At 45.7% G+C, this 22,175-nt stretch overlaps 1 protein-coding gene across 2 annotated transcripts in view; it reads left to right on the top strand.

Moving 5' to 3' along the window:
• The first annotated feature begins 4,082 nt into the window (after positions 1–4,082).
• CLYBL (citramalyl-CoA lyase) overlaps positions 4,083–22,175 on the top strand; it is a 159,916-nt gene continuing 141,823 nt past the window's right edge. For both annotated transcript variants that reach the window (XM_050713816.1, XM_035557127.2), the window contains exon 1: positions 4,083–4,161. In XM_050713816.1, the coding sequence (XP_050569773.1) occupies positions 4,106–4,161 (56 nt within the window). In that variant the 5' untranslated portion in view covers positions 4,083–4,105. The remainder of the gene's footprint in view (positions 4,162–22,175) is intronic.

Below are 22,175 nucleotides of genomic sequence, written 5' to 3'. Positions count from 1 at the left end.
GGAATGAAAAAGGAAATGGGCGCTGAAACCACGTCACTTCTTGAAAGGCAAGCACCCCCCCCCCCACCGCAAACTCTCTTACGAGCTGTTTTCCACTTGTTTCCCCTTCCCTCCCACCAGTTTCTCCCAGAGAGCGCACAGAGCACAGGGTGTGTGCCACTTCCCAGCATGAAAACATTTGACTTTTCTGAATTCCAGTGGTTCCAGGCAGACACATTTCGGTAATCTTCCCCCAAAGTTGCGCAGTACACAGCATTATCTGAACCGGATGGCAACACGCATTCGGTGTGATATCCTCGTGATGTCTGAAGGTAGCCCTCCCACACTCGATACCTTTCCTCTAGCATTTTCTTTGATTTATCGCTGGGCCTGCTCTAGTAGCCTCTACTCCCTGTAGCTTCACCTCAACTACTGGCCCTTCGTTCTTTCCAGATGTTTCTCCCTTTTTTAACTTTCCTCTCCCCCCTGTTGGTGGTGTCACGCACCGATTCCATCCCTTGCGTCTCCAAGAGCTTCTTCATCCCACAGCCCTTCAAAATGGTGGTGAATACAGACGTACCCTGTGGCGAGAGGTTCCCCACCTGCCAGTGCCCGTACGCATTTTGGAGCCGGTGGGTGGCGTCGCTCTGTGGGTGCTGTGGCCCTGAGAGGGGACAGGTCCCAGCCAGCCACGCAGGCAGGGAGCAGCCTTCGTGGCTGTGCACGCAGTGCTACTGCGATTTCTTCTCAGAAATTTTTTTTTGGACAAAATGATCCCTTTCTGCATGCCAGGGCTCTTCAATCCGTTTCCACCCAAATCCACTTTCCATCATGTTAAATGGCTCTGGATGACATGCCGGATGTGGTTTTATGGTGGATTAAGACACTGGGCGCTGCAGGGATGTGGCACACGCTGCAACTCTGTCAACGTAACGGCGCAAAGAAGAGACCTGGGAAAATTCAATTTTCGCCCATGAAAACTAGTTGGCGTTTGTTGGCTTCTTTCTCTTCTTACATCAGTAAAGTTCTGGGCGGCCTGGCTCAATATCCTTTCTCTCCCTTCCCTTGCCCTTGCATAGCCACGATATTGTTATCACCTTTTCTGCTATCACCTCCTGTTACCACCTGGGCAGAAGAAGCTGCCCGGGCCAAGCCAACCCCATAATTCCTCCAGAAAAGCCAGTGAGGCCCCACCAGGCGGGACAAGGGCCAGCACTCCCACCAACACTCCAGGCTAGGGCCACAGCCGTGTTCTCACCGCAGAGATGCCCTGACCGTGCCGGCCACCAAAACGTCCTCCTGTCGGAGCGAGGCACGGGCACCTCTGCGAGATCGGCACTGACAGGTATTCGTTTCCCACTTGTCCACAATGAGCTGAGGAGGAGAGGACGCCCCTTTGTGTTCACAACACCAAGAAGAAGGCACACCATTCCTCGACGGTTACGATGCTCTTTTCCCTCCTGAAAATCAGAGTAAATGAGTGTCAAGAGGACACTGACGTGCAGTAGCTTCAGGCAGCAGCACGGATCTTTTTTCTACTTGGACTCCACACAGGGTCCAATAAAAGATTATTTATTTTTATCAGTGGGGCTCATTAATAGTTCTACGGTGCTTCTGTTCTACAATGCTTCTTTTTCCCTTTTTTTTGTGCAAAAATACCTGCTTCAGCCACTAATCATACCATTACTTTATCACTAATAAATTAGAAAATGGGTGTAGAATAATGACAACCATCTCTTCTTCTGGAACATTTCTGTTTTGCTCTTTCATAGCTACTTCATGCTTTCAACATCTCAGAAGATACTAGGACCACCATTACAAAAAGGTGTTGGAAATACAGTGTCATGGTTTTGGCTGGGACAGTGTTGGTTTTATTTTATTTTTATTTTTATTTTTATTTATTATTATTATTTTTTTTCACAGAGGCTCACACAATGCTATATTTTGGATTTTTGATGAAAAATGCTAAAGGCCTTTCAGCAGTGCATTCTATGAGCCGTCCTATATGCATAACTGTTTTCTCTTGGAGAAGCTGCAGGATTGCCCTCTCTGGTTAATTTCTCTGTGTAGTTACCACACGTTCAGCTGAAACGCTTGTGCAGAAGAGGTTTGGGAAGGAGATACAAAACCACTGGCACTGGCAGAAGTACCCTAATACCGACTGCCAGCCTCAGCTGCGCTCAGGGACACTTTATTTCATGTATTCTTCATGTACTTACAGCCCCAGAGTCTTTCCCAAACTTGCCCCCAGAGGTACTACTTCTGTCGGGCCCACATCCCCATAAGAACTTGGATGCCTAACTCTGGAGGATGTCGGTGGGGGTAGGCTCACAAATACCTTCTGAGCACCTCGGACAACGTTGCAACCCATTGCCTAATCCAATTCATGGAAAAGAGCATCTTTAAGAGGCTTCCAACTTCTAAAGGGCAAGACAGGTGAATAGTACTGTTCGCAGAATACTGAATGAAAAAGGAGGTAATGAGATTTAACTGTTTCTGTGACCGTTCACAAGTCTGAGGGGCACGTCAATTGGAAATGAGCAGGCCAGGCTTCTCCAGGCCTTCTGACACTGGTTTATGCAAAACCCACATGTTGCTGGAAGGAGGGTGCTGGGACTTCTGATGAAAGCTGCTGGCTTGTACACCTGGGAGGCCTAGAGCTGGAAAGGGAAAAGAGGAGAGAAAGGAAGGGCATCCCCTGCCCATCTCCATGGCAGTAAGACAGGCTCTCCTCCAGCACCTCGTGCCATATCTCCCATCGAGAGGAAAGCTTCCCCAGGGAGGTGAGATCGGCTGGAGGAGAGGGAGCAGTGAGGGAGGCGTTAGCTATGGATGGAGAAGGAAGAGCCTCTGCCACTCACAGCTTGCTGGGCCTCCACTGACCTGACGCTGAAAAGGGTTAAAGTTGTCGTGCAACTGGTGGCATCAGGAAATGTTTTGCTGTTGTCACCTTGTGTCGGATCCGAGTGGTATCACCCCTGACTAGCACAGGAGGTGACAGAGGGGATGGAAGTTGAGCACAGGTCGCTTTCACGCTTCAGCACAGCTCTTGAAAACAGCACATTGCATTTGGCTAGGAGGGGAAATTCACACTTGCTGGCATTGCTTCCCCAGCAAGGTGATGTTAAGCCAGATGGGAAAATCTCTGCACAGATGAAAAAAAAAAAAAAAAAAGCAATTTGGGTGTCAGGGAAAGAACCAAGCTGTGTGGTGAAACTGAATGATGCTGGAAAATAAAAAGGCTGCTCCATGAGTTCAAGAAGCATTTGGACAATGCTCTCAGACACATGGTCTGATTTTCTGGGTGGTCCTTTGGGGGACCCAGGAGTTGGACTTGATGATCCTTGCGGGTCCCTTCCAACTCGGGATATTCTTATGATTCTATGATTCTATGAGCTGGGTGACAGACTGGGTGACTACTGACTGGGTGACTGACTGGGTGACTGGATGACAGACTGGGTGACTACTGACTGGGTGACCGGGTGACTGGGTGACTGACTGACTGACTGACTGGGCAACTGACTGACTGGGTGACTGACTGACTGACAGACTGGGTGACCAGGTGACTGATTGGGAAACTGGGTGACTGACTGGGTGACTGACTGGGTGACTTCATGACTGGGTAACTGACTGACTGACTGACTGGGTGACTGACTGACCGACTGACCGATTGACTGAGTGACTGACTGGGTGACCGACTGACTGACTGGGTGACTGTGCGACAGACTGGGTGACGGACTGGGCAACGGGCTGACTGATTGGGTAACTGTGTGACTGACTGACTGACTGACTGGGCCAGCGAAGCTCGGCCCCTGCTCAGCCCCCTCCTGCTCCCAGGCATTGCCCCGGTCGTTGAAGGGCGGGAGCAGCCGGAGCCTCCCTCCCAACGGCCGCTAACGGCCAGTAACGGCCGCGCGGCGCGCCCCGCCCCCACCATGACGCCCGCCCCCCGCCCCGCCCCGCCCCTCCCCTCCCCTCCGTCCCCGGCACGTGGGGGGCGTCCCCCCGCCGCCCACGTGGCGCTGTCCGCGCCCCCTCCCGCCTCCTCCCCCTCCTCCCGACCAATCGCCGCGCCGCGGCGGCGCTCGGCGGCCAATGGGCGGCGGCGGGGCGGGGCGAGGCGGCGATGGCGGCGGTTGCGGCGGTTGCGGCGGCGGCGAGGCGGGCGGTGCGGCGGCGGCTGTGAGTGAGGCGGGGCCGGGTGCGGGGGGGGGGGCCCGGCGTGTGCCGCCGGTAAGGGGGGGGGGGAGCAGCGCGGGGTGGGGGCTCTGGTGTGAGCCTGACTGAGGGACGGGAGGTTTAGGCTAGAGGTTAGGAGGGAGTCCTGCGCCGTGAGGGCGGTGAGGCGCTGGCACGGGCTGCCCAGAGCAGCTGTGGGTGCCCCATCCCCGGAGGTGCTGGAGGCCAGGCTGGGTGGGGCTTTGGGCAGCCTGGTCTGGTGGGTGAGCGGCTGCTGGAGCACATGGACTTTAGGCAGGGTGATAAACAGAGTTGTGCTGTCAGTAGCCGGTCCCTGCACGGGTCAGTTTGCAGAACCAGGCCCTGAGTGGCGTACGCTTCGTAAGGTGAGGCCTCCGTCACGCCTTTTTGCTGGAGATCGGCGTGGTTTTGATGCCAGGCTCGGCAGGTGTTACCCAAAGGCAGGGAACAACTTCTGCCACAGTGGTTGATGGTTGTGTCTGTGCTGATTTCGGTGGGGTTTTCAACAGCACTTCCAGAGGGAAAGCTGATTTTCAGTACTCGCATTAGGCAGGCATTCAAGCGTTAGTTCAGCTTAATGTTAAAAGCTCTAAATCCTTGCAGTTCTCTGCTGAGACCGTAATACTGTATATGTTTTACAGCTGACTAACAGGAAAGTATGCAGCCTAATAACTGTAGTGTAGGTGTTGCTGTGAACATGCACTGTTGATGCTGGTGTTCTTGGGGAGCTCAGGGGCAGTTGGGCTGTCTGTGCTGTGCCTGAGCCCATAAAATCCTGGTGTCAGGCTTTCTTGCCCACAGTGACACTGTCCCACAGGGCACCCAGGGTCATTTTCTAGCCTCCCGCCTTCAGCTTATTTTTAGAGCCTGCTTCTGGAGGAGATGCATACATGCAAATGCCTTTCCTCCCCCCTCCGCCGTGCTGGTGTAGGATCATAAATGCCAAGCCTTGCTCGCTATTTCTGGTGGTGTAGAATTGTGAGTATCTACTTTGTGGGGAGATGAGTCTACAGTGTGCGTAGACGAGGCGGGCGCGTGCATCAGGCACGTGTTGGTTGGATTTAATTAGCAGCTCCCTGGTCGTTGGCAGGTGCCACCGGGTCCGGACCCCGCTGCGCTTGTTGCCACACCGTCGGGCCCGGGCCCTTGCTACAGCAGGTACCACCGGTCTGGGGTGGCTGCCTTTCCAGCTGCCACCTCCCTCCCTTCACGAGGATGTTACCGTCCCTGCGAAGCCACTGCCCTGAGTTGCCTGAGGATGTGGTCAGAGTGTTTGTGCCGCTAGCAGGGAGATGAAACCTGTGGTACCCAGAGCTGGTGCGATCTGGCTTTGCTCACCTGTGACGTTCCAGAGCCTTTTGAGCTTCCCCGCCTTTGAAAGATTCTTTTCTTCTCGGGGAAAACTTCAAAAAACCCTCCTTCCAGCTGTTCTGGAATAACAAACGCAGCTGTTCTCTCTTTCCTAAAGACGTTAAATGTGCTTTTACAGACAGTGTTGCAGTAAAGCGTCGAATATGAAAACTTTCTTCACCACAGACCTGTATGAAGGGTTCTCTCTGTGCTAGGTGCTCGTGATGTGAAAGAAGAACATCGCACACGTAAGCACGATCACCTGGTTGCCCTCAGCTACCTGAGTGCATCTTTCACCCGTGTACGAGAGGTGCTTTTACGTGTATTTCTTTACGTGGCATATTCAGGCAGGATTATACCCACGTGCCTGCGCCAGGTCAAGTGAAAGCGGCATCGCTGAGCTTGCATCTTGGTGGAGAACTGCAGAGCGTGGAGGATACTGCGTGGACACATACAGGGTGTCGTCCGAAGGTGCAGGCACGAGCACGGCTGTTACGAGCACAGGAGCCTCAGGAGTGCCGCTGGCGGAGCGCTGCTCCAGTCGCTGCGTCACTAAAGGGGGTGTAATGGATCTCTGTGGTGTGGTGAGGCTTACCGGACGTCTGCACGGGGATAATACAGGATTAGTAACAAGCCCACATCACTTCTTGTTCTGGGATTGTACGTTGGTCACCTACAATGTCTACCCTCGGAATAAAAAGTATTTACAGCATGGGGAGTTCCTTCTCACCTTCCCTCCCAGGAGCCCACTGCTGCTTCATGCTGGGTTTCGCAAGACAAGTTTGTGACTACTTGGCAAATTAGTAGTGATGATGCTTTTCATGGATTGGACACTGGAGGGTGCTAATGCAATGGGAGCTGAAATTGTTCTAGCAAATTAAAGGGTTCCCCTTTGTTACCCGTGAAATAATTTTATTCTTTGTTGCAACATTTAAATGGAAAGACACGAATCAGGGTCCTCACCGGCAGCTGATCGCACTGTGCGTGTGTAGAGCTATAACCAAGAATATCAATAAAGTGTTAAGTCTGCGAGGGACTTCTTTCCTGAACCTTTATCCAAAAAAAGAAAATCACTTCATGTTCTACACGTCTTTGAGTGTATCTTTCAAGATGATGGCCTTGAGGTGAATTTTATTTGAAAGCATGACTTTCTAGTGATAAAAACACTTCGTCAGGCAGAAGCATCTGCAGCATCTGCTTTACTACAAGGTCACTTTGGTTCACCTAAAGCGGTGTTGTCTTGTTGCTGCCCAGGCAGAACCTGATCGTGGCTCACATCAGGGAGGGGAGGGATGCCTCTAACACCACTAATCGAGTCCCTGGTGGTGTGATCCTCTTCTCTACGGACAGACCCGATGGAGCTCTCTCACATCAAGGCTTAGGGAGGCTATGCATGGTATATATGTCGCACCTAGAGGTGTCTGCGCTGCTCGGAGTTTACGCTGAGCCAGTCTCTGCTCTCCTCCGCAGCTGGCAGAAAGACGTGGGGCTGACATAAACGCCCCGGTGTGCACCTTGGCAATTCCTTATTCAGTATTAAGGGCTGTGAAACTACTGCCCGAGCCGGTTCTCCTCCTGGCAGCAGCAGAGGTATGATGCTGGCTAATTAATGCTAATGAGAAGCAGGGTGCAAAGCCAAGCGTATCCAGTTAATCACCACTGGCACCCCAACTAGGCCGCGTAAAGCTAGTGCAGTCCTCAGAGGTCCTGCCTGGCCCTCCACCCGCCTTTGGGGATGTGTTAGCAAGACAGAAGCCATCAGTCATAAAGTGTCTGAGCAAAACGGAATTAGTTACGGGTACACTTCTTTGTCTCTCTCATCAGGTGTGAGTGGCAAATGAGTTACTCCTCTGTCTTGTTCCCCTTTCCAAGTGAGTTGCGCTGTCCCCTCCTGGAGAACGTCACCTGGCTGTAACGTGTTGGTCGGTTTGTTCTCTCCCAGCTGTTGCTGTCTGCTTGCAAACAGGCAGGTTTCATTTTTCTTTCTTTTAAAAACGCACATCGCTTCTCTCTGAACTCCCCCTTGAACAGAAGTGCAGCTGAGCACGGAGGAAGACCCTGTTTGTGAGGGACCTGGGATCTGTCTTGTTCTGGCACCGTTCATGACACGCTTGCCCACCTCACGCAGGTACACAGCTGGCGTCACAGAAAAGTTGCTTGCCTGCTTATTGGAAGCAGCAGAAACGTGGCCAGCTGAAAGTTCACGCTTCCTTTGCAAAGAGCTCTAGTAGCTTCCCAGAATAGGGTCGTAAGGGGATGCAAGAAGTAAAGCTCTTAAAATTGTTGTAATAACTAGTGTTAGTGAAGACAGTAAGCTTGAGAGGAAATAAGTTAGTCTAAGCACACATAAAGGGTCTGGTTCACAGCTTATTCATCTTGCTTACCAGCCTTTAGAAGAAGACAGTGTCTCCCCTCGCATCTCCACCCTTAGGAGCGGGGCCGAGCTCGGTTACGCCGCTTGGCATAACGTCAGGAGACGACGCGCTAGTTGTGGTGCCAAAAGGGTCTGCAGCCGTGCATTTCACGTAGGTTGCGTCCTGATTTATCCCGAGAGACCTCTGGCTAGGAGAGAGGGCTAACAAGCCTTTGGCCTAATCGCCCCTCGCTTCTCCCTGTGCCCTGCAACTCTCCCGGCGCCACTGGCGTAAATGGGATTCACCTGTCCCTGTGAAACGGGCACCGCTGAGGCTGCCGGCCTTGCCTTCCCCGTTTTGCGGGCCCGGGTTGACCTGCTGTCGTGGGCTGAGCAGCCAAACCTGCTTTCTTCTCTGCCATTTTAATTAAAAATGGTTGGCATGAGGGGCTCTGCAGCGATGAAAGGGAAATGATGAAACTTTGAAGAATTTGGAGCATAAAGCTGATCTCTAAATTTTAATGTACTCGTTGCATTTAAACAGTTAATAGATACATTTTATTATTGAGCTTTCAGGTGACCTAATTTCCCTTAGTACTGTACATTTAGCTTTATACATCTGCACCTAATTTGTAAAAAAGGACTTAATGAGAAACTTCAAACAGTTTAAATGTCAATTACAAAGAAAGCGAGGTTTTAAAGTTCCAGTAATCTGTCCATATTGGTCATCGAAACATGATCCCAGGTGGATGTTAATTCAAGACAGATGGCATTCCAAAGGCACAATTACAAAGAGCTTATATATTTTCAACACTAACAAGCTGTCACGCTATGTTGTAGCTACACTTCCAATACTGTATAACTACAATTACTGCTTTATCTGCTGCGGGCTCGGTAATAAAGGGGTTTCATTCCCCGCTCTTGAAATTGTCAACGGGATTTTTGGGGGTGAACTGGAGAGCAGGGTTGGGTAGTGTGTATATCTCCCATTTGCTCAGTCTGTTGGGTGGGGGTGGTTTTTCTGTGTTTTGTGGGTTTTTTTGTTTGTTTGTTTTTTTCTTTTTAAGTTGGTGAATGCTATTTGGAGAAGGAGGGGAAATACTGAATATATGCATAACAAGACTAGCTCATCACAGAAAGATTTCTATTTCCTGGCGATAATAATTAACTTTCCTCTTATCAGCTGCTAGGAAATAGCTATGCTGATGTGTTCAAACCCACAACATCCTGGATGTTTTCACTTAAAAAGTCATCGGAAAGCCTTTGGAGTAGTGCATGTGTTACTTGGAAGGCTGAAGTCAAAGGGATTGATTGTGACTTTACTTGCAGTGGTGTCAATAGGGAGCAGTTCCTCCGCAGCCGCGCAGGAATGGTACACCCAGTGCGAAATCAGGTTTGAATTATTTGTAGGTTTCTGAAAGGGTGATTCGGCCCATGGGCAGAGATAGAGGGGCTGAACAAAGCCGGCTAAAGACAGCACTTCCACTAGACCAAAGCACCAACGTGTGGTGGATGGCACCATTTGGTGGGGAGTGCCCGTGTTGGACATATATTTCCTACCGTAGGTGGACAGGGGTCTGTATACTGACCGATGAAACATAATTGGGTATAATTTCCACTGACTTTTTATTTGTTTCTTGAAACCAGGTCACGAAAGAGCAAGGTTTGCACTGGTATGACTAGATAGTGTTTTAATAGGCTTTAAAAATACTAACGCTGTTAGGAGCAAGATTAATAACGCTCTCCAGGAAGGTCTTTAAGCTGCCATGGGCACGTCTATTCTCTGAAGAGGTACTGAGAGTGAAGAGCTTACGTTTCTGCTAATTTATCTACTTTTCGCTGGAAAGTGGAGAGGGAGGCAGAAAGGCTAAGATCCTTCATCCTTGGAACGCTGGAATTAAATGGTGAGGTTTTGCTCTTTAATTTTTGCTTTTAATTAAAGAGTGTTGTGGATGTGTTTTTTGAAAAGCGTCTTACCCTGCTTCTTTTTTGGAGGAGATGCAAGAGCAGTTTGTAAGATGCAGCTTGCCAACAAGCGAATTGGACTCCTGAGCCATGCTTGAAACAAAATGCCAATTTTACCTACAGTTTTACTAGGTTTCCTGGTTTATGCAGTGGCATTTGAATGGCCTCTAGTAATTGTTTTTAGCAGGAAAAAAAAATTCAAACAAAAATGAAAAACACAACCCAAAACTCATTAGCACTGAATTTGGCATGCCATGAATCGTTAAATCTTTATATAAATGCAGAAGTAATTTGTAGCAAACAAAGTCCTTTATTTTTTTGGAAAGGCTTTCTTTTGAATTTTCAGTCTGACTGCTGAGGTCCAGCATGTTTTCCAAACGTCGGGTGTTAATTCAAGAACAGGGAAGGAACCAATTCAAGATTTAATTAAATATTATTACAATTCTTGAGTGTCAAATACACTAAGTGGCAACGAGTGAATAAAATTATGTGGCAAGCAAAAGATCGTAAGTAAATGCTTAAATAGTTTTTGGCGGAGCAGATTAGTTTTCACGTTCACGTCTTTAACCTAAATTTGATGCTAGCGTGTGTCACACTCAAGTGTCTTCCCCTCATAGCCTCCGGTGCTTTTTGGGGTAACAGACTTTAGGCTTTTTATTTAGATCAGGCTACGCTTTGAGAGTTAACTGATTGCTAAAGCCTGAGAGGGGAGCTTTCCTGCACCTGGAAAACTAGGGGAGCAAAAGCAAGAGACACGTCCGCATCCTTTCCCTGGTGGTTCTTCACCTGTGAATTTGAACTGCAGTGGTAATAAAAGTTTTGTGGACCTCATTTTATGTGAGATCATTAAGCGACAGGAGAATTCAGGACTAGCTGCCCTTCATAATTCAGGACACTGAAAGGTGCCATTTATAAGCTCAAAGCGCCTGCAGGAAGGCAAAACAGGCTTGTAAAACTTATACTCCACGCTCTGAAAGGTAACCCGTTTGTACTGCTGGCTGTAGTGTCAAAATTGCAAAGGTGGTTGGTATTGGTTTTAAAAAACTGAGAAACACCTGCCTCTAAGAGTTGGTACAATAGCCTGAATTTTTGTACTTCTTGGGTTCGTACGTCTTTTGCCCCAAAATATAATGGGGAACGATTGTAGTAAAAACCCCATCGGTTGTTGTGCGTAGCTCTTGGGCTTATTGGCCTTCCCATTATAGCCAACCATTTGCTGAGCTGCTAATTTGGCCATAAAATACGTTTCCCTTGACTTTTCAATAATATTTTGCAACTTTGTAGGGCGGTCAACTTCGTCCATGATGTGGGCCAGGCACTTTGTAGGAAGAGCTCTCACCTCCTTATCGTCCGAGGAGCAGCAGCGGCAGCGTGCCCAACACTTGGAATGAAAGGAGGTCTTCACCAAAGTGGTTGATAACGCCAGCACATCAAATCTGCACGAAATGAATCGCTACAGTGCCCAACAGGCAATGAATGCCTTCTGCAGGATAAGGAACACGCCGCAGTCGTATGGATCTAGAAACGCCAAAAGGCGCTAGCGCGGCAGCCCAAGGAAACTGTGAAGCCCAGTCTTGGTCCTCACAACAGGCGCTGCTTTCCCAGCGTGCTCCCCTGGTATGCTTCAAGTGTGCGTGACAAAAGCAGAGCAATTAATGCCTGGGGATGTCGGTTGTGGTGGCGGAGGACTTTGGTTGGTTCGTTTTGTCGTTCGCTCAGTTAGGGTCAAGCTGAAAACTTCCCAAGTGTATGCTATGGAACTAGCCATCCATATCTATAACCCTAAATTGCTGGGGCTGAACTCTTCTCCTTCAGCCAATGCAAGCTGAACTACTCACAGCCTCATTAAAGTTCCTTGACTGCAATTATGTGGGTGCCAATTTGCACAATCAGAACATAAATTCCAACGAAGACAAGAGCTGACTGCGCGTCACGGCTGCCGGCAGCACCTTTGTTTTGCTAATCAGCACAAATTCAGCATCTCCGTGTTCACGTGCGTTATTTTCAGCAGCAAGGGGCGATATGGCATAGCGTCCGAGCTGCCACCCCTCTGTACCTAGTTTTTAGGATCCAGAGAAGCAGCCGATATTTGGAGGTGTGTTTGTATTATTCTGTTTTCTTACGCTGCTTTTGTTGCCTCTATTGACGTGCTCGGGGCCCCAGATACTGCACGGAGTTTAGTGTGACCCCGGGGCCTTTGCAGAGTTGATTGCAGGACTCAAACCTTTATATCCACTATTAAAAGGCAGTTATGTGACTGTTTATGTTAAAGCCAGGTGCTTTGTTGGCTGTGGACATGCTGTTACTTGACAAAATTTAGTTGTTGTTTTTTCTTTGTCATTAAAATATGATAAACCTACTTAGGATCGGACCTTACTCTTCACAAAGGGACTGGCTGCCTTCAGCGGACCACTTTGATTCCTGCAGGAGGACTCGAGTCAGGGTTCTCCAGCTGTCTGTAAGGACGTGCCTGTAACAGCACTGCTGCAACTCTGCTGCTTCTGTATTTTCTTTGAGAAAAACATATTTCTAGGTGGCGTTTCGATGGTGGTATTATTTTTGTGGTATTTTTAATTTAAGCTCTCTGATCCTAGCATATTTCTAGTTTTTGTGGGTTCTTTTTTATTCAGGCTTTAAACACAAATACTTTGTGGGTTTATTGTATTAAGCATCAGCTTATTGGTTGTTGAATCTATAACGTACTGAAGCGCTCTGAGGCACTTTGGGTTGAGCCAATACAAAATGCTCACTTCAGCTACTGGAAGTGTAAAATCTGTCTTACCGATTCTTTGAGAAGTTGATAGATGTGAAAAACATTTAACAGTTGTTTCTGTTTTTTTTCCTTTCGTGTTAAACTAAGCTACCGAGGAAATCTTCCTCCCGCTACGTGCTGCAATATGTCAGAAACACCGTTATGCTATAGTTGCATCATTATCTAAAGGAAAAATTGAGTGTGGGTTTGAAGTCGACAAGTGATGAAAGTAGCCCTGAGGTTGTCAATTAGAAAGCCAAGGCCTGGAATTGATAAGTTAATGGCCAGTTCCCTTCTCACCCCCTCACTTTGCTGCCTGCTCCCTCCTCACCCCGCAGCAGCTTTATTGCCCAGAACATAAAGGAAAGGCTCGTGTTGGTTTGTGTCCCGAGATTTATCTCACTAATATGATGCACTTATATTCTCGTCTGGTCGCAGTGTTCTTAGTATAGACAGGTCGTTAAACACGGGGAAATGAAATGTAGCAGGCAAAAAAATCATTCTCACAATGGCGCCCCCTTTTTGTCTTTTGTTAGTTTTCTTTTGTTTAAAAGTTGAACTGTTGAGACTGTTTTTTCAGCCCATCCTCCTGGAATACACGCAGCAAGTTCAGAAGTACCGTGTAATTCAGCTTCTACCATATGTCTGCTTGCAGGTTTCAAGATGTGAAATTTAATGGCAGCCAGTTGGAACCCATGTGTTCCCTTTAACGGTGGAGGGTGATGTGCATTTTTTTTCCTGAAAGGAAGACGCTAGATACCAAAGTTTGTGATATAATGCGATACAATCCATCGTATTTTGCTTGGGCAGGAAGGTTCTGACATGTTGGCGTTTCTCCTTGCTAGAGGAACAAATCATTTCAGATAAATAGGGAAATTATGGAACATTACAAGGTTTATTCAGATTCTAATCATTCTAGGTGTGCTTTGCCGTGAGAAGAGGAATAAGCTCATATAAGCAGCTTTAAAGTAGTATTAGAAGTAGAATGTATCTCAAACAGGAATTGGGCAAAGTAAAACATATAATTCATCTTCATTTTTTTTAGTTTATGTACAACGTGAGGTTTTTAGGGCTTGTAAAAGGCTGCAGATGGGCACCCCAAAGGCTGATGTTTTCTGCTCGTGGCACAGCTGCTACAGCGACAATGGAAATTCAGTGTTTTTCCACATAACCCTGCCTCAACTCTCAACCGGATGAGTAATAATCAAGGGTATAAGAAGGCAGTTTGATTTGTAAGCACATTGAGGTTTTTGACCTTTCTGGTGATTTCAGTGACCAGCAAACACCTGTTGAATGGTAAAAAATCACAGTTGCTGCTTACCTGCAACAATCGAATGAAACAGGGAGCCCAGACTATGGGCTGGTGACCTGGAGCTCCTCTCTCCTCCAACAGATTTCAAAACACGAAGTAAATTTTACTCTAGCTTAACTGACAGGAAAAGACATAGGGCATCACACTTTATCAGTGTTGGATAGTGAGCTCCCAGCCTCATCAGCCAGATCTTTCCAGGACCCAAGCTGCTGGGCTTTTCCAGTGCTTCACCGGAGGTTTCGTACTGAAGAGGTCATATGGCATGGTTTTCCATAACCGCTTGTTCCTTCTGTGCCGTACTTTGACTTACTGCTGCGGTAGATACATCTCATCATACCCATAAATAGTGAAAATACACGATGACGTTTATGATGAGAGGTTTTGTTATGTTTTGTGGCTCTGGTGTTTCTAGCACTACAGGAATAAGCTCCTGTGGTGGCCTCTTGCAGGACACATTATCTCAGGATGAAGTAAGGAAACTGCGTCTAGTTTAGCCTGGTCAGCGTAATTCTGTGTTTCCCTCCAGAGCTGGTCCTTTCCTAGGAGTACAGTTTTGTCTTTGCAAGAGACTTCTGCAGTTATTTCTTTTCATTTTTCTGAAAGTTAATGATGTTGGATCAGCAAACCTTTTCTTCAGCAAAAATCATCTCTTTCGGGACTCTTTTTCCCTTAAGCTCTTTCACTCACTCTTATATCCATCATCCCATCAGGGCTGTTGTGCAGGTATATTCATGTGCCATTTGGAAGCTGGTCAGCCAAATTTTGGTGGTTCCAGTCACCGCTCTGCAAAAGTCAGACTGATGGCAAAAATCTCCTAGCATCTCTTTCTCTGTGTTGCAGCAGCGTGTTGGTCTCTGCTCTTGCTTTTTTTTCCCCCTCCTCTTTGGTTTTTGCTGTTGGTTAACTGCATTTTCTCACCCGTGGTACTCGTTTAATCTGAGAACCCCTCTCCTACTATGTGTTTGTTTACTTTTGTCATGCCTTAAGTACATCGACATGTTTCAGCATCAATGAGAATTTGCCTTTTCTGTTGTCAGCTCACCAGTTTACACTAATTATTTTCGTAACTTCTGTAGCACATCAAGTTCTGCTTGGGAGCATAGGGGTGCTAAACAGTGCCTGTCACAAGGTGAAGGCTGTGGCTCTTCTCTGAAAAGTTACCACTGGAATCGGCCTTCTTCCCCCATCTCCATACTGACAGAAGAAGAATCTCATTTTCAGAGGAAAAGTTTATTTCTTGCCAGCAAGGCTGAGTCCACATAAACTCTTCAGCTCTCTAGAAGTTTGGTTGCAATGGATTGCATCTGTCTGAAAGTACAAAACCCTATGCAGAGCTTTTGACACTGTAGAGCTTTCTAGGGCTAAAAATTAAAGGCATTCCTTTCCGCCCACATACTGTACCTCTTCTGACAAATACATAGGAGCATACGTAGTGCTTCTTCCTTCCCATCTGAACGTTCTCAAGCCTGGAGCTCCTGCCCTGCTTCATGATAACCCATATTCACAGGACTGCTGGAAAGAAACGAAAATTATATATCAAAACATGGTGTGGAAATTCCTAATTTCCTCGTTTTGATATGGAATCTTAAAACAGAGAAAAGCTTGTCCAGATTTAGTGATTTAAAACATTTGGAATGGATAAAAAAGCCTGTTCCACATACTGAAAATCAAAAAGTGCTTGCAAAAAGGCATACTAGGAGTGGGGAAGGTGACTTGGCATTTCCAGATTTTGAATTCCAAAAACAAAATTGAAGTTACTGTTGTACTTACACAGGCAAGAAAGATTCCCTTTGAGTATGTCTGAAATGATAAAGAGTTCAGTTGAGTCAACTTGCCTTTAAGGTCAGTATTGTGTCTAACACGCATGCTATTAGCAGGTGATCGTCCTGCAGGAGCTCAGCACTGACGTTTCTGAACCAGATAAACCAGAAAACAAATATGCTACCGTATAGGTTGCATTTCTTGGGGCAACTGTGGGGTTTAATCACTTATTCATTAGGGAATACTAATGGCAAAATTAAATAGTTTCAAGCCAAATGCAAACTTCTGGGGATGGCTAGCAACAGTTTGGGCCTCTGTGGTACTGTAGGTCTCAAAGATGTTTGGAGGCCTTGACTTCAGAGGCTGAAACATTCACCACCTTCCTGATGCATCTGTTGCAAAGCATGGGGAGGGCAGGCTGCAGAATGTCTTCACTCTACAGCCATGAAGGAAGGTTAGGGCAGAAGAGAAGGATGTCAAAGATTTTTAAAACTTTAGACAGTGCCAGTTGCTGTTTCAGACCACTTTCTGCCAGTTCCACAACTGATAAAAATATGTATTTTCTGGCACTTTTCTATAAAATATTTCTGATTAGTTTTTGCTGCTTTCTACTGCTAGTAGTGGTGATGCTGGCACCTTTCTCCATTAAAAAAAATAAGAATCTGGAACTAAATGATAAGCAGAGAGCTGAACCCGGAGTCAACGAGATGGGTAAAACTTAACAATCAAGTAATAAATAACAAAAACAGTTTTCAAAATTATTCTTTTCTTCTTAAAACTGTATCTATTAAAATGGTGGCAAGGCCTAAGCTTACTGTAATCTGCTTAAATCATAAAAAAATAAACAAAATGGAAACAGTACATTCTTGCTTCCAAGCTGCAAGTCAGGCCATTGAACTGCTGAAGGTCACTGCCTAAACTCTGGATACTCGAGTTGTTTGAAGTACTGAGGTGGCTTTTGAGATCCGTTGTCTCTTGGGCAAGTACCAAGAGAATATTTTCTTCAGTATATTCAATTAGCTCAATTAAATGATTAATTCATTCAAACTTGACCAATTGGGAGTTGAAAGAAGCAGAAAAGCTTGTTCTTCTCTACCAATCTGTGAATAAAAGGTAATTATGAGAGGATTAGATTTTGTAATACTACAGTATTGAAGGATGTTATGACCAATTTCTAGATTGGTGCTAATTCTAGCTAATGCTGAGTTATTTTAATAGCTCAGCTGAAAAATCAAACCACAATATATATTTTTCCTCATTAAGGCTAACCTGTTTACAACAGTGCAATGCATCTGATAAACCATGTCTCTACATTTTAAGTTGCATTCCAGTTTGCATTCAAACGTAAATCATACATGAGCACAAAGGGATCAGCTAGTAAATAGGAATCGTGCCATCCATGATTTTCTAACAAACAAAAAAAAAATCTGAAAAAATGTATAATGAGGTATAGAAAAGCTTAAACAGATATCAGTACAGCTACTCTGTCCTTCTGGCTAGCAATAAGAAGTGCCAAATTTAGTGTAAAAGCTATATTTAGTTACAAAGCAACATACTTTGGTGGTTACAAACTGAGAATTAACCTTTCTTCAAGAAAATAACTAAAATGTATAAAAGGGAAAACAAGATTCAAATTAATTATTTAACTCAAGGTTTCCTGCTTGGTAGTTTAACTCGTCATTTTGAAGTAAGTGGCCTAAAAGACTTCATCCTTCTGCAAATCATCAATAACTGAGGTACCTATGACTGAAAATGAACCAAAGTGCACATTTGACATAAGGATCCAGACATTCAGCCAACGATGTGAACTCAGGGAAGTGGGGAAAACAACATTTTCAGTCCTGGCCTGGTACCACCGCGCGTCCTCCTGCCTCCCGGTCTCGGCTGGCGCTGCTCCTGTGGAGGCCGATTCTTCCCTTCTCATCGAGGCGCTCCCACAGCACGTTGTTGCTTTCTGTTGCTGACTGGCCAGGATTAAGGACCAGGCAGTGGGGACGAGTTTGGCCCAGTGCCGCCAGCCCAAGAAGTAGATGTGTGGGTGCTCCGGTGCCATGCAGTTGAGACATTCGCTGCTCGCTGCCCACTAGGCCGTGCGGGGTAGCTTTGCTGAGTCTCACCTTCTAAAAAACAGGTCCTTCATCTTTGGCAGATGTCAGTAAGCCGGTTTTGTACGTGAGAAAACAAACTGAATATACGGCTGGAAATCTTGCTGGATGTGACATTTCCCCATGCCCCGTTTTACCCCGCAGTCCTTCTCCAGGACAACTCTGTGTCTTCCTGTATGTCCTCAGCCTCCTCACGGTCACTCCTCCCCTGCTGGGGCACGCAGCAGAGGGTTTTCCTGGCGGGGAGCCTCTGCCCACTGCTGCAGGCACAGCAATGTCGGGGCAAAGGGCACATAAGAAGGAAGAAGCCCAGTGACAGGCACTTGCCTCAATACCACAATCAATATGAAAATGCTCTGGGTGCAGCCTGGCCTCCGTTCCCTTTGGCGGTCGTCTGCCTCCCTTGTCTTTCACCGTGAGAGCAGAGAGACTTTCGGTGTTGACTGAACAGTAACAGGCAGTGCAAACAGGGCTGGTGTAAAGGCTGTGTGGTACCTGCCCCATCCGTCTGCCTGGATTCCAGATTTTTGGGGGTGCTACCTCTTCGGACTCTTTTTCAAGTGAAACCCAGGTTTTGCCATCTCTCCCCCGCGTGCATCTTCTGTGAAAGATGAGCACTGTGTATAGGTTTTTCCAGACCAATTTTCTGGACAACTTGGACCGTTTTTTGTGATGTTTCTAAAACTGGAAAACTAAGAAGTTTTTTTTTGTTATTTTTTTTTAATGCCTGCATACACTGCAAGGAATTTTTTAAAATAAAGATTTTTTTTTAAATCTTTAAGCGAGTTTAATGCTTGTATAAGGTGCCAGATTTTAATTACAGTTGGCATTTATAAGTGTGGTGCTGGCAATGGCAACCGTATTGCTGAAAAAAGGCATAAATTTTGACACTGGCAATATGGGAACCCAGCATAAGAGACTGTAAACCCAGTTGCATTCTCTTTTAATATACTGGTTTAAGGGAGGAACTTCTAATGGTTAATGTTTAAGTAGACTGTTTAGGGTTAGATATAAAGTTGTTCTAATTTCAAACTATTTTGTAATTTAGGTCCTATCAAAGATCAGCTTCGGCAATAAGTTTCTATTAAACAGCCTCTAAATAAGCATGCTTAAAGTAGGGAAAATAAGATGCTTCATTACAAGAAATGAGGTTGGCATCTACCAGGTTTTCCATTAAGTTCCAGGTCACAGACAAATAAAGGAAGTATGTTAGGAAAAAAAACCTTTTTAAAAATAATTAGGGAGATGTCTGTTTTGTTCACCAGATGGAAAATCACTAGTTGTGGGTGGTCTGTGCTGGATGGGGCATCTCACAATTGGCAGAACTATGCCTTTAACTTTTAAAGTCCTGGGACAAAATGTGAAAGTAATTGACTGTTCAGAATGCGCTCTCTCTGGATACCTATCATTGCTTTTAAAACCAGGATTTGGTGAGTTTCTGACTTTTTTTTTTTTATAAGAATGCTCAAGCTGTTGTGTCTAGTATTAGGCCAACGGGGTATATATTTGGTAGCTGTTTATTGGGGCTGTTGTCTTTTGTGATTACGCCTGCGTGCGCCTGTGCTTGCATGCGCACAACTGAAATGCCACAGCTTTGCAATTCTCCATTAGCACGCTGTGCACATGTTTTTCATAATATTGTCAGCATTTGCCACGTCCAGAGTGTACCTAAACTGTTGGCTAACATCATTTGTTTCTTTCCTGTAGTTCATTCCTTTTTAAGATTCAAATCGGAAATGTCTATCTATTTCCTAACATAAAGAAAAAAGTTGCAGCCTTGTTTTTGCAAGCAAGAAGAAAATTCCTATTTTAAAATAATTCAAGGTGTTGCACAAGTATTGTAAATCAATAACATTATTTTTTTAAAGAAGAAAACAAATGTGCATGTGTGAAAAATGTGTACACATACGTGTGTTAAATATGGTCATTTAAGAAGGTGTTAGGATTTTCTTGGTGGAGTTTGCAACTTTGCTCACCGTTTCAGTACTGATGTGTTCTAATTTGCAGATTCATTTGAGAAAATAGTATAAATAGTATAATAGAAAATAGTATAATGGTATATATAAAATGTGGAAAAAAGGGTTAGGAAATATTTGTATTCGTGTTAAGAAAAAGAATTTATTATCTGTACTGCAATAAGAATGCGTGCTGTTCAGTGGTGACCTCTAAAAGAATGAGACAGAACTCATTTATGGCATAGGAGGCAATTGCTTTATATTTCCCGTACTTTAAAGACAATTTTTTGCAGTTATCCCTCTGAATGGTCACAGAAAATTGAATGTATGTTATATGTATATTGTAGCTTGTGTTAAACTGATCCCCACACTTACTATGGACAAGCATTCTCGAAGATAAGTGAGGCACTCAACTTAGTAGCTTCTTTGTAAAATCCCTTTTGCTATGCATGACATGTACTCTGTGTTTTTTTTCCTTGCAGTAAATTATAAAGCTTTTTTCTTTCCATGAATCTCCTTCCAAGAAAACACATACAGCCTAATAACACTCGCCTTGAGAACGGTGCATTGCCTCCACTACAAAGCCGTGTTTTCATTGAAGAGATAATTATAATATGGTTTAATGTTCTTGTCAACCCTGAAACACTGTCCCTAAAGAGTGCTATTCTGGAGGATGTCTTTTTGAAGAGAGCTGAATGTAGCTCAGAAAACATGCATATAGCCACACGCTTTTCTGGTGGAGTAAGACGGATTTTTAATACAGGATGTGCTCTCTGAAAAGAATTACACGTTTTGTACATAAGGTGATAATTTAAAGCTGCTCCTTCCTCCAGATTTCGCTGTTGAAAATACGGAAAATTTGCTTGGATTTATTTATTTTGCCCCCCCGTAATGTTTATAGACTTTAAATCTATACAAGGACATAAACTCATAACAACAATTAAAATGCTTTTAATGTGCTTTGGAGGCACAGGCTTCAAATGAGTAAAAAGCCCGAACTGGAACACAAATGGTTCTTCCCAGGCAACAAACAGGCTTGGCTGTTGATATGCTGTAATTTTCTGCTTTACTTAGTAAAAACAGCAATTACTTATTTGTTCCACGGCCCCCCCAGCACAGATGCTACTCAGTCTGTCCATTTTCTGAGCGCAGAGCAGCCTGTGTGTGCGTGCGCGCGCGCGTGTGCATGTGTTGCAAAGCAACCCAAGTCAAGTTTTCCCCTTGCTCGCCGTACTCTTAACAGCATTTTATTTGACACTCCTGCCAGTTTGCCACCAGCTCCAGACAATGGCGTGCCGGCGCTGACTGTGCCTGTGAAAGTCGTGCTTCGCGGTCTCGGCGGCCGGCTGCAAGCGCTTGCTTCCAGGTGCGGGTTTGTAAAGCATCGAGCCGAGCTTACAAATGGGCGCAAGTGCAGAGAAAAGCTGGACGGTCACACCAGTTAAGGCTGCAGCCTGGTTGAACAAATCTCGAACATGGTTTTCGCTGTCTTGGCTTTTGTGACGGTCTGGTGGTCGTGAACTGTGGCCGGTGCTACCAGGAGCTGCGTATGCTGAAGCAAAAAGCCTTGGAGGGAAACCGTGGGCTGGCTGAAGGCAATGCAGAGTTCCCATTGCCTTCAGCAGCCCCGGGATTTTCCCCTTCGGTTTCAAAGCCCAGTTACGGCTGCTAAGTTTGCGGCCACACCACGAAAACCTACTTCTAACAACACCGCCAAAATAATAATCCCCTGAAAAGACATGGACGGCAGCACTGCGCATGCAGTCAGTGCGTGCCTGTCAGCGTACACAAGGAAACGCGTGCTCCAGCCCGGCTTCTGAATCTGGTGTTTGTGGTCTTGAATTTAATACCTAATTATTTTTAAGGGCTAATCTTAAACGAGGAATATGAGCTAATTAATTGAAAGTAGGCATTTTACTAAGTACGCAATTAGTGTAATTCTGTAGAGGTAGTTTAATAGGAGCACAATGGATGGAAAAAGTGTATCATTTGAATCTGCATCCCAGCCGTCTCATCATTAGCAATCCATGTGCTTGCTCTGAAGTCAATGGGATTTTTATTTTTCTTTGAGGAGGAGGAGGAAGAACCACAAAACAGGACCTTAAATTAGTACGGTAAATAATCTCTCTAGAGAAACTTTTCACTGTGAAAACCTCCCCACCAGGCAAATGTTGTCGTCTGTTGTGGATGTGTTGTTTGTTGTCTGAGCGTGGATGTTGCTGCACAGTTTAAAAATAGCCTCAAGATTTTTCCCCTCGGGTTTATTTATTCAAGCTAGAAAGCTACCCTTCAAAGAATAAGTGCATGTTTCAGGCAGATCCAACATTTTATAGTCATGCCAAATATCTTTTGGTTCCCCCACCATTTGCTTTTGTTTTGTAGTGGAAGGAAGAAGTAGACACTAAAAATATAAAACCTCCATTAATGAATTTAGATCCTCAGT

Source organism: Cygnus atratus, chromosome 1 (assembly GCF_013377495.2).
Source record: "Cygnus atratus isolate AKBS03 ecotype Queensland, Australia chromosome 1, CAtr_DNAZoo_HiC_assembly, whole genome shotgun sequence".
Taxonomy (NCBI): domain Eukaryota; kingdom Metazoa; phylum Chordata; class Aves; order Anseriformes; family Anatidae; genus Cygnus; species Cygnus atratus.
The sequence above is the reverse complement of the archived record's forward strand: the minus strand, read 5'-3'. Positions and strand labels throughout refer to the sequence as shown.